Raw genomic sequence first — 13152 nt, forward strand, 5'->3', positions numbered from 1 at the left:
ACTGTTCTTTTCTTCTGGCCTCATGTCCGTGTGAATAAAATTTCACTTTCAAATGTCTTTGCCAGCAAGCTGTTAATAAAATGTGAAATAATTGCTGCTGGTGGGCTTCGTTAATTAGGCACAACTCTGACCGTGCTGAAATGTAACAGGTCATTGTTCTCAGTTGTCTCCCATCCGGGAACAAGAACTTCATCTTCACTTCTTCTCATCTACCACATTACAGGCTGGTGCTGGATACAAATGACAAGCTGTTTGGCTAAGTATGAAATGAGAAGGCAAAGTCTAATCTCCCTGTGTACATGTAGATGTAGATTGCCAAGTGGGTTTGAAGTTACCTCTTCCTCCTGCTGCTCCCCGCGTTCCTCCTCCGTGGTTGGTGAGGTTATGGGGGGCTCCCCACTCCGTTTCTCCAAGCAATGGTCATGTGTACAGATTTGGAGACTTTTTTTGTTAGGAAAGGTTTTCCACACTGGGAAATGGTTCCAAATAAAAGTAGAGAAATCGCCTTTGAAAATCCTAGAAAATAGAACCAGGAAATACAGTCTTTTCCTTTCTTCACCAACTCATACTAACACTTGGTAATTAGAAAAAAATTTCAGCAGCCTGTTCCATCAATAGTTTAATTTAGAATCCATGAAACGTGTCTCCTCAGTGTTCTCTCTTGTGTTTGACACCCTGCATGTCTAGCACCTCTCTTCTCCCTTGCTTCTTATTTTCTTGGTGAGATTAGTGTGTATTACATCTTTTACTTTTGTCACCACTAGAAAAACTCTTGTTCAATTATATAGGCCAAAAAAAATATGGCATAACTCATCTTGAAATTTTTTTCAATCTTTTTTGTAACCCTATGTTTTTAATGAAACATTTCCATCTTCACTCCTAATGCATGCCTGTGATACTCAATTCCCATCTGTATTTAAAGAGCCTTTAAATTGTCAAGAAAACACCATACAATTCCTGTTGAGGACAATTGGTGATGTTTTATTGATCTTCCTTTGTATGATTGCTTTTTTTTGTGTGCCTACTCTGTGCTATGACATTTCAAGTTGTTTTGGAGATAAGGAAATTGTTGTGTTTCAGACAGTCACCCCAGTACCATGGGGTGACTCACATGAATTCAACCATTAAGTGGAAGGGTGACTTAGTGTAATAAATATTTAGAGGTTAAACTCATGATGTGAATTTTGCACCTTGCCTTGCTACTATTTTAATATTTAATTATCAGTAAAAGAGATGAATTTTTCTGTTTTTATCCTTCCTTGAAAATAATAATTATGGCTGGGCACGGTAGCTCATGCCTATAATCCCAGAACTTTTGGGAGGCTGAGGTGGGCAGATCACTTGAGCCCAGGAGTTTGAGACCAGCCTGGGCAACATGGCAAAACCCTGTCACTAGGAAAAATAGACAAAATTAGCCAGGCGTGTTGGCATGCACCTGTGGTCCCAGCTAATCGGGAGGCTGAGGTGAAAATATTGGTTGAGTCGGGGAGGTGGAGGTTATAGTGAGCCAAGATTGTGCCACTGTACAATCCAGCCTGAGTGACACAGTGAGACCCTGTCTCCAAAAGAAAGAAGAAGAAAGAAGAAGAAGAAGAAAAAGGAAGAAGAAGAGAAGAAGAAGAGACAATGACAATTAATTATGTTTGAATAAGAAAATGCAGGTCAATCTCTATTTAACAAATAAACATGAGGATGTCTATGCTTGACAAAAACTCTGTTCCAGCAGATAACCTATTTATTACAAATGTTCACGTAAAATTTTTTATTATAACAAAGAAATATGAATGGCTATTGGGATTTCCTGGCAATTTAAAATACTCCTTGTTTAATATAACATACCTATCTAGGACTAACTCTAAGTGGGGTACCTTATAAACAAATATAATTGATTATTCCTTTGAGCATTTTCTCCTAGGACTTTGTAAAGTACTTCTAATTCCATCTGAAATTAAACATAAAGTTATAGTCAAAACCCCATTGTCTCTCATTCTCACACAGTTTGGTTGAACCATATGAAATTAGCATTTTGTAGGCAAAGCAGGTCAAATATTGGCAATTTTATGTGGTTCAATCAAAGCACTTTTCCAATGAGTGGGACAACTCTTTTGCAAAGCGCAAAAGATCCATAGAAAAAGGAGATTGGCTGTTGATATGCTAATTTTAAATCATGCATTCATAAGTTTAAGAAATATCTCAGTAATGAATCTGAGCCAGAATATACAATTGACCCTTGATTAACAAGAGTTTGAACCAAGTGAGTCCACTTATGTGCAAATTTTCTTTCATCTATTTCACATCTGAGACAGTGAGAGTAACCTTTCTTCTTCCTCCTCCTCCTCAGCCTATGCAATATGAAGAAGAGGATGAAGACCTTTATGATAATCTCCTTCCACTTATTGACTAGTATATGTATTTCTCTTCTTTATGATTTTCTTAATAACATTTTTTTCTCCAGGTCACTTTAAGAATACAGTATATAACACATAAAACATACAAAATATGTGTCACTCAACTGGTTATGTTATTAGTAAGGCTTCTCCTCAACAGTAGGCTATTGGTAGTGAAGTCTTGGGGGAGTTGAAAGTTACATGTGCATTTTTGACTGCGTGGGTGGGGAGAGAGGTTGGGTCCCCAGATCCCCACATTGTTTGAGAGTTGACTGTACTGCTTTGGCGGTCGAGGCCTCCAATGGCCTGCTTGTGTTTCATGCAGATGGGCCTCTTTGCCTTTAAGACAAACGATAAAAATAAGCAGAGACCAACTTCATCCTTGGCTATGTTCACTAATTTGACTAACTGGAAGTCATCGTTTGACTCATTTTGCCTTGTCAACTTGGTCACATTCGAATGGGAATTAGGATTTTGAATTATTCTTTCTTAATCATTTCTTGGTGATGTTAGAGACACAACCCACTCCTATACACATTTGCATTTTTTTTTCTAATCAGTTATAATTTGATTTTGGTATGTTGGTGAAGAAATTTGATGTTCCACGGTATTGCTGCATTTCTCAGAATGACTTTACTGGTGGTCCTGGAAATCCCTGGAGTGCTTCAGCAGAGAATTCAGTGCACGTTCCCACCGTTCCTTTCAGTTACAAGCTCCAAGGCAGGGCGTGGGCTACCGTGCCAGAGTGGATTCTGGCTTTCTGAAAGATGGCAGATTTCCTAGGCAACAGCTCACTGCACTAGAGCCTCAGGTTGGTGAGAGGGCGTTCTCAGAGTTTCAGGAAAGAAAGTTTATGGCCATGTCAGCCATTGACCCCCACTGTGCCCAATCACTTCCACCATAAAATTTATGTGGGATTTCTCATCTGACTGGGCTTGCTCTTTAAAGACTGATGGATCACCGAATAGAATACGGTCACGCATAGTAACAGTTTTATTGATGATGTGTTTTCTTTTATTTACATTTGTTTTTACTGTATTTGGTATTGAATTTCAACACTGTCTACCCTGATCGCACAGCTGCTCTAGAAAAGCTGTAAACAACACGGCACTGTACTTTCCTGCACAAACCGCCTGTCAAAGTTGCTCATTCTCCTCCCGGTAATTACCTTCTCACTTTAGACTTAATGCAAGTGAAATTTTTACTTTATCTTAATATAATAAATAAAAGACATTAGTTAATTAGTAGTGCTGGTATATTTCTAAAATACTAAACAGACAAACAATAAACTGTGAACTTAATCACATGAGTTCTTATACAGTTTCAAGACAGGAAAATTAGAGCTCTCAGCTACAGTCATTTTAATAATCACATGGATCTGCATTATTTATTAGTTATTACATGCTCAAGTGATTCAAGGTTGTACAATGCCTAAAATCATTCCAAAGCAAGCATACCTTTTGTCTGTTTAATTCTGAGTGGATTACACAATGCATATATTTATATTTAGTTAAATTGCTAAATTAATTTCACATATTCCAAGAAAGAGACATCAGCCCTTCTCTTGATTTCCAACCAGACTAACTTACTTGGTATGATCCCCTAAAAAGAAGTAATCTGCTAGCTTTTTTTTCTTTTTTAAATGTGAAAGTTATGCAAGCCTTCAGGCAGATTCTCAAGCGCTTTTGGTTCCTTAGCAAATCTCTGGTACCTTAAGAATTCTCTTGGAAGACCCAGAAATTCCGGAAAGAGTAGTAACTTGCAGAGGGACAAAAGACAGCAAGAATCTCAATTTTTATCAAGAGCTTTCAAATTTGGATGGCTTTCTCTTTTTCTTTTGCTGTCTGGTTACTCACCTTTCATTTTTAGATGCTTCCCTTTCACTTCTTCCAGCCCCTAGTTTAATTCTTAAATGCTTTCTGGATTTTGTGAAAAGCATGCAGCTTGAGGAAGTTTGGTTTGACTTTTACTTTCTTTTGCGGGGAGAGTGGGGTGGTTCAGAATTGACTAGAACCAGCTGAGAACCAAGAAGCAACCCTTTGAAGATAGAGGACCTGTCTGTTTGTTTAGACTTGGAGCTTGTGTGACTTGGAGGGCAATTCTGTTATATTGGATGAAGAAATAAAGTTCTTAAATATAGTAGTTTTTTTGTTTGCATCAACCAAAGAAATGCAGAAATAAGGATTGGTTACTTTAATTTGCTGCTAAAAGAGAAGCAGGTTTGGCTTTATTCATGTTACTGTAAAAACTAAATAATAAAGTATTCACACCAAGCGTGAATTTTTTTTTTTTTGCCAGCAAAAGTTAAAACATCAAAGAAACCTCTTTCAAATACTAACAAATTTACTTACAAACACCTATATTTATTATTTCATAAATAGGCGCAACAGGCTCCATAAAAAAAGATTAAATACAGACACAGTATGAAGAAACAATAAGACAGAGCCATATGTAAAGGTTATAATTTAGCTGTTTCCAATCTGTTTCTGCATCTAATAAAATACCAGGTAAGCATTTGGCAGTTTTATACATAAAAGGACTTAAATGACATTTACTAACCATTACACAAAAAGTGATACAAAAAAGCAATTTTTCTGCAGTACAAAATAAATGTGTTTGCGCTTCCTTTAATACTAATTTCTTTTTGTCTGATCAATGAGACAAAGCCAATTTGTTTTTTAAATTAAAATCACTTGGGAATACTTTTTATTTTCAAATATTTTGAAAATATAGAACTATTAGTCAGTTGTTTTAAAAATGAAGTAAAAATATGAATGTTTGCCAATTTAACCCCTATTGTGAAATCAATAAACTGGAATGAGCCAGTTTCAATTACAATTTAGCTACAAAAACATTCACATTTTATACTCTAGGAGAGTGTAACATAGATGCTATTTACAAACTTGCTATGACTGCTACATCAAGCCATTTAAAAAGTCTTTAGTAGTTTCATATAAACACCCATTATGAAAACCAATGGAAAATCCAGGACTTTTATCCGAGACATCTACAGTTGCTAAGGCAGTTACTAGAGCGCAGCACTTCACAGCAAAAAACCAACATAAAATCTGAATGGTCCAAATTTCCTTCAGGGAAGAAGAAAAACAATGTCCATAAAGGATTAAAAAAATAATAAAGAAGCATGACTATTTCTTCCAGAGTGGGTGACCCACAAGCTCAAATGGTCCTAAGTGCTTAGCAACTTGTATTTTCTAATAAAATGGAGAACTGCCTTGACTGTACAAAGCAATCCATCGTGAAAACACTTCCCTGAATTCCTCAGTGGAAAGAAGAGGTGTTCAGATTCTCAAGTAAGGTACAGTGCTTTGTCCCTCTGCATGCCCCTGTGTGAAAAGAAAAAAGGCAATTCCTTGTTAGAAGGCAACCTGTGCTACAGGTGACAATGGGGGATGGATGGCTTTGAATTATTTGTTCCAGCTTGAGTTGTTCACGGGGAAAGGGCAATTAGTTAACCTACATCTAAAGGGAGAAGTGATCTAAAGGCATTTATTCTTGGAAGAGCTAGAAGACTGCTTAACATTTTCTGGTGTCTTCTGCCTTCGTGAACGTGAAACTATCCCGGATCATGTTTTTGGAAGCAAGCTAACTATCGACTAGGGACGATATGCATGCTATGAGGGCTGTCTACCACCAGGTGGCGATGACCGGCCGCTTACCCACTACTGCAGTAGTCGTTATTCCAGTCCACCGGCTGGGGAGGAGGATTTCTGCACCCCGAACGCACATACTCCATTGCTTGGGTGACAACTTGTGCAGCTGTAGATGTAGGATTGATAATAGTCTGATAGTCGGGTTGAAGAGTAAATCCCTGAAAGGGAAAGCAAGTCCGCAAATAAGGATCAAAATGCTTTTTAAGAAGAAAAGCACCTAAATATTTATTCACTCTTTGCAGACACACTAGGCCCCTTGCTTCTGTCTCTGCGAGGGCGAGCCTGTTGGAAGAGCCCAGAAAATTTAAAACAAAGGTAGAAAAGAGATGCCTAAAAGTCCATTCTTCTTGCCTTTCCTTCATTTAACCATGTGTCAGAAAACCTTTAATTATACCCTTGAGCAGATAAATTGAATTGAGAAACAATTTCAAATATAGAGGAACCAACTCAATCAAAACAAAGGGAGAAGAGGGCCTAAACCCCTCAAAGTTTATGTTTTCTATCAAACCTAAAGATACATTAATAGTTAATCCCCAGAATATGCAACAGAATCTGCTTCGAAGGATTCAGGCAGCAGGTGGCTGAGTGTTTTATTAGACTACACCTATTCACATATTGTTCTCAAACCCCTTTTTCTTCATTCAGTCACAAAGGGACCATCTGCTTCTTCTTTTATTTGTATTTCTCTCTCAGCTAAAAAATTTCAACCAAAGCTTTTTAACAGTTGTTGGACTAATATAGGGAAAAGAGATTCAAAACAACTTGCCACTGGAAAACACAGGGAGGGAAAAGTATACGACAGAGCAAATATTTTTTAATTGAAAAGTCTATTAACTGGCAAACAATAATCAGACTTCAGGAAAATTCTTCTAATACACTGGCATGGTGAAGTGTTGACTTTTAATCCTAGCAAAGCTATTAAAAATTCAAGGACAGAATCTCTGAAGTATATAGCTATATCTGGTAAACAAAAAGCATTCTACACTAAGATTTATTTTTAGCTTCTCTGGTGAATTCAAGAGCAACATAAGCAAGCTTTGCTGAAATGACCAAAAAGGCAACTTAATTAATCTCATGGTTGTCTCTGCAGCAGATTCCATCCATGGTTTTTAACCACTAAGAAATCAAGAGATTAAAAAACAAATCATTCTCTATTTACTTGGAGAAAGCTTTTGAAGGTATAATATTGTTGAATTTTCACTTTTAAAGGACTCAGCAGGATGATGGGAGGATTGATTTTTAACTAGGGATATCTCCTTAGACTTTTATTCATGTTTGAGTGTCCCTCGTGTAAAGACTCAAAGGCACCTTTTACTAAATATTCTCATTTCTTATTATTTGCTTTTAGATATTAAGTTTATTTCCCATTCAAATCAAGCCAGTATTACTGATTTCCATGCAAGCTATGGACAAAGACAAAACTCTGAATGATTGGAAACAAATCACTGAAAAATGGAGAAGTCAACCAGATTGGTTACTTTACCTCACACAGACAAAAAAATTTCACAGCTTGCTTAAGGAAAATAAGTTTATCTATGTAGACATGACCTGTTCCTCAAGCTGTAAATATCTTCCAAAATATTTCCCTAGTGTCTAGTTTGGTGCTGGGTGAAGAGCAGGAGAAAACTCTTGAGAGGAGCTTTGTTTTGACTTCCTTTACTCAGCCTTATCACAAGGCCACTGTAAGCATCTAGAGATCGGAGAGTGTTTCAAATACTTAAGTATTTTCAGGGCCTAGCCCATAGTAGTGGCTCAATAAGTAAGGTTTTTCATAAGTAAAGTTTATTGCAGAGAGTTTGATGCTACTGTTGGAAAGGTGTAGATTATATAAATGTTTAGTTGTCAGGGATTTCCTATCTTTTTGTTGTTGTTAGAGATGAGACCTTGCCCTGTCACCCAGAATGGAGTACACTGGCATGATCATAGTTCACTGAAGCCTCGAACTCCTAGACTAACATGACCCTTAAGCCTTGGACTCCCAGGTAGCTAGAACTACAGGTGTGTGCCACCATGCCTGGCTAATTTATTTATTTTATTTTTTTTTGTAGAGATGGAGACTTGCAATGTTGCCTAGGCTGGTCTTAACTTCTGGGCTCAAGTGATCCTCTTACCTTGGTCTCGCAAAGTGCTGGGATTATGGGTGTGAGCCATTGCAGACAACCCTAATCTTTTTAGTGTAAAGTTCTCCATATTGGATTTTGTTTTGTTTTGGCTTTGAGACAGACTCTTGCTCTGTCGCTCAGGCTGGAGTGCAATGGCATCATCTCGGGTCACTGCAGCCTCGACCTCCTGGGCTCAAGTGATCCTCCCACCTCAACATCCCAAGTAGCTAGGACTCCAGGTGCTGCCACTATGCCCTGCTAAATTTTTTTTGGTGTGTGTGTATGTGTTGTAGAGACAGAATTTTGCCATGTTTCCCAGGCTCATGTCTAATTCCTGGGTTCAAGCGATTCTCCCGCCATGGCCTCCCAAAGTGCTGAGATTACAGGAGTGAGCCACCATGCTCGGTCTCCATATTGGATTTTTACACAGTTCATCAAATGTAACCTAAAAGGCCAAAGTCTCAAAACAGGAGTAGTCGAGAATATATTGATTTAGTTGACGGTGTGGAAACATACGAAAAAGCAAAACACAAGCACAAACAAAAAAACCCAGAAACCACACAAGAACGTCCACCCCTTCCCCACACGAAGACAACAGAAACTGCCATTGTTTCCCCAATGAAAAAAATTCCTCAGGTTGAGTGAGAAAATAATAAGAAAACATTAACTTATTAATTTAAGATTAAATGAGTGACTTCAGTTTACAAAACCCAAATTATGTGGTAGCTACAAAGTTCAAAGATTTAAACTTCAGCTAACTTCAATGGTCTATTTTAAGAAGATCACTAATATCAAAATAAGGACCGAGAAAAATACAAGCAAAGCCTGAAGTCATACTAGTTCACATTATTTTACTTCCTTTCAATTTAGAAAATGACACATTCCTCTGAACACTTTTTAAAAGAGATGCTGAGGTCAAAACATAGCACTCAGTAAAAATTGATTATTGGTGTAAATATGAAACAACATGATGATACACCTTTTTTGAAAAAATGTTTGCTTAGTAGTCCAATTAAACAAGATGGAATATTCTGCATTTTAATACTCAGGAGAAAAATCACCAACTGTTTTGTAGCATGCCTGGAATTTTAAATTTCATTTTCTGGTGCCAGATTGAAATAAAAATAGGAAACATGATAAAGATTAATTTGATGTCAGAAGGGACATTTGCTCTTTAATTAGATTTCTGTAGCCCTCGCAGTTCTGTTGTGCCACCAGAGCAAGTTCGAAAAAGCCTGCAGCACAACCGAACAGTGATCCTCATATCCACACTTTGCTGGGAACTAATTTCATTTCCTGCCTGTCTGGAGAGGTATTTTCAACAGGCATCAATGTTTTTGTCTTCACAACTGATTTATTCATCAATCTCAATGTGACTTTTTTTTTAAACCTTTAAATTACACCCAAATCCTAAAGCAGCTGTTTATTACACAAGGAAATTGAAAATCTGTCTGTGTGATATCATACAAAGATTTTTTTCTTAAGGTTATAAAGGAAGTTGACAGATATTAATGATTTTTTTTTCTCTTGACCTCATTCGACAATCTCGTGAGCAGAAGGAAAAGGAAGAAAACTGGACAAAAAAAGCACAGGTCCATGGTTTCAGTGTATAAAATATTATTCTAGGAAAAAAAATGAAACTATTATTCCTGGCAGACTACACAATCATTTTGTAGGATACATTCATTTTCAAAAGGATAATAAAATAGCTAAAGTAATATTGGGATATGAGACATTATTTTAAAAATACAGTTGCTGTTAACTTTCTTCTCTCTCTCTCTCTCTTTCTCTCTTGTGTGTGTGTTTGGAGATATGCACATGGCTTCCACATGAGGAAGCAAACATCTTCAGCATAAAGGTGGTTTGAATGATGAATCAGACAGGTCACATTTTATCTACAACTCGGGTCTGCATCTCCAGGCTGAAACTAACTGATGACTTGAATGTGGGCCCCAACAGGCTGTGGCGGCAGCAATAAATGAAGTGACAGCAATAAATCAGGATCAAAAAGGGGTAATGGACTCCCTTTTTGATCCTGATTTTAGGATGATCAGTTCTCTGGGGATACCAGTCCCCTTCACCTGCAGGATCCCACTCCAATTCCCTGCCCTTGACTCTGACCTTACCCCTACCTCTCTCTTTGTTCCCCTGCTTTCTACTGGCTTCCTTCCCATCTCTAGGCTGGGTCAAAACTCCTGTGCTCCTCCCCAGACTGGCTCTCCTGGCCTACAGTCCCCTTTCCTGGCTGCTGCTCTCTGTGGGAAGGTCCTCCACACCCTTCCCACCTTCCAGTATTGAAAGCATGCTTCCTGTTCTCATCCTTCAGGTCATTGTGCCAACCCTTGAGAGGGGCCTTTCTTGTCCATCCTAGCTAAAGTCTCTGTCCTTCTTCCATGCACCCTGCAGTCTGTCTTCCAGTTTAATTTTTTTCATGGGACCTTCATTATTTGTTTATCATACTGCCGTCCCTCCCCTGCCAACTCCATGGGGGAGGGGTCTCATGACTTGTTCTCACTCATCACATCATCCAGAGCCTAGACAGTGCCAGTACATGTTACGGGTTTAATTAATTTTTTTTGAATCAATTACATTTTAAAAATTTATTATTTATTTATTTTTATTTTATTTTATTATTTTTTTAGAGACAGGCTCTCTATGTTGCCCAGGCTGGAGTGCAGGGGCTACTTAACAGGCACGATCCCACTACTGATCAGCATGGGAGTTTTGACCTGCTCCATTTCCAACCTGGGCCAGTTCACCCCACCTTAGGCAACCTGGTGGTTCCCCGCTCCCGGGAGGTCATTGTATTGATGCTGAACTTAGTGTGGACACCTGATCAGCATAGCGCACCACAGCCCATAACTCCTGGGCTCAAGTGATCCTCCAGCCTCAGCCTCCTGAGTAGCTGGGACTATAGGCACGCGCCACTGCACCCGGCTGAATCAATTACATTTTTAAAAACTTTCAAGGAACTGAAATTGAAATTCTACAACCTGATCTTTAATTTCTTCTAACAGGGGAAACGCTTTTACTGTTCATTTGTTTCTTTATTTGTTCACTACTCAACAATTATTTTGACTACTTACCATGATCAAGGCATTGTTAAAAGAGTTCTTAGTCAATGTAGTCTTTGGAGTGATTTACTCTCCACTTTGGGTTTATGCCATTTGGGTAAATTGTAATCAGGTCTTCCCATCTCAGCAAGTACACTTTTTGGGATACACTAACAGAACTGACTTAAAGGATAATGAATAACTTGTCCAATGTAATCTGTTCTATTTTTTCTTATTCAGTTAAGATTCTTTTTGGAAAGACAAATCTCTTGGATTTTTATGTGTGGCCTTACGTAAATCTGAAATATTTGAAAACTATTCAGGATCACAGCCACATCATCCAAGGTGTTAGTGTTAGCATAAATAGAAAAAGTAATCATCTCTGAGGGATAAAACAGAAAAAGGATCTCCTCTGCACAGAGCTCCAGGCCTCAGCATCGTGAGGAAACTGAACTTCTGGTTTCTTAACTCTGGGAAGAAACAGCCCCCAACTATAGTGCTATAAGCAAAACATGGGTCCTTAGCCAGGCAGCATCCTCAAACAGGGGTCAATCAACCAACCAAGGGTGGCATCCTCCAAACCATTAATTCTTCATGCAAACACTACTGGTTCATTAAGATGCATGGATACTGAAGAATATCCCTTTAATTGAAGGTGATGTTTGATGGGAAGGGTAGGAATTGAACCCTCAGGATATAACTTGGTCATAAACCTCTCAAGACAAGGCAGGGTGGTGGGAAGTGGCTTTCCACATCCTCTTCTTCACCAGTGAATCAACAACTGGTCTGGTGATGCAGATAAGAAAGTTTTCATAGCGTAACTATATCTTTGGCTTAGGGACCAAGAAAGACTTCAGTAAGATGAATCCCTTTGTTCTCATAATGATTTTAATTTTAGAACTCACCAGAATTTAAAGATCCTTTGAATTCTTAGGAGAAACAGGTTTTCTCATATGAAGGAGTTAAGAGTCTACAGGACGATTATGAATGAGATGCAGTAAGCCTAGCATTTTAGAATCCAGCCTCTGAGTTTTGAACAGACCTGGGTTTGAATTCCAGCTCTAACCTTATGAGCACATGACCTAACTCTGCCAAGCCTCAGTGTCTTCCTCTAAAGGAAGATAATGCTAGGACCTGCACTGTAAGTTTTCTGAGAATCAAAGATGAGGTGGTGTATAAAAAGCACTGGGTTTGTTATTGTGAGCTCTCAAAGATCCTGTCAATAATAATAATAATAATGAATTTGGGACTATGTACATTTGACTTCTTTTTCTGCCTCTCCTTCCTCTCCATCTCCCCAGTCCAACTATAGATTCAAATTCCACAGAGAAGTAGACATGAATTCCATAGAAAAGCTGTGTTTGTCTTATATCCTTACAGCTTGAGGAACAATAGAGTAATTGGATTATGTAAGTGATACCTGAATTTCATGTGATTTGTAATTTTTACTTTATTTTCTTAAAAATTATATTCAGTCTCCATAGAGACCGTAAAAGATTGCCAATGTCAACTATACTGCAAGTCGTCATGGCAGGGTACTGGGAGAAGCTTTCGATTGGCAATAATCGCACCTCAGATAAACTTCATTGGCTGTGATACTGCCAATGCGCAAAGCTGCTTTTGTTTTTTAAAATAAAATTTAAAAAATAGTTTTAGGATTTTTGGATGCCTTCTGTTTGGTTTAGTTTATATCGTTTGAGCCTAATTTTCAAACTTTAAAATAACACCAAAATCCAAAAGGAATATTTGATTTCAAAGAAGAGTTAAGCTAAAATTGCACACAAATGGTTTCAATAATCAGGGAGTGGGTAGGGAGGCTTCCAAACTGCCTGTGTTTTTTTTTTTTTAATTTATGCAGAAGCCAGATATCCATTTTTAAATAAATCCCTGGTTAAAATGTTCAGTTCTTAGGACTTTCAGGGTTCTACCAGATTTGGTG

General features: G+C 38.0%; 1 protein-coding gene and 1 non-coding gene across 5 annotated transcripts in view; both read right to left on the reverse strand.

Annotated features, from left to right (window-relative positions):
• Positions 1–348: 348 nt before the first annotated feature.
• TOX (thymocyte selection associated high mobility group box) overlaps positions 349–13152 on the reverse strand; it is a 313410-nt gene continuing 300606 nt past the window's right edge. For 3 of the 4 annotated variants that reach the window (XM_064384220.1, XM_021671420.2, XM_064384221.1), the window contains 2 exons: positions 6065–6216; positions 3363–5731 (listed from right to left, as the gene is read on the reverse strand). In XM_064384220.1, coding sequence (XP_064240290.1) covers positions 5695–5731; positions 6065–6216 — 189 coding nt within the window. In that variant the 3' untranslated portion in view covers positions 3363–5694. Of the gene's footprint in view, positions 517–3362; positions 5732–6064; positions 6217–13152 lie in introns of those variants that run through there. The other variant, XR_010345528.1, reaches the window with a different exon arrangement.
• On the reverse strand, positions 12689–12829 carry LOC135278228 (U4 spliceosomal RNA). The gene has a single exon (XR_010345764.1). It is a non-coding gene; the product is annotated as a U4 spliceosomal RNA (small nuclear RNA).

Source organism: Aotus nancymaae, unplaced genomic scaffold (assembly GCF_030222135.1).
Source record: "Aotus nancymaae isolate 86718 unplaced genomic scaffold, 86718_ANA_hifiasm-v0.15.2.pri h1tg000036l, whole genome shotgun sequence".
Taxonomy (NCBI): domain Eukaryota; kingdom Metazoa; phylum Chordata; class Mammalia; order Primates; family Aotidae; genus Aotus; species Aotus nancymaae.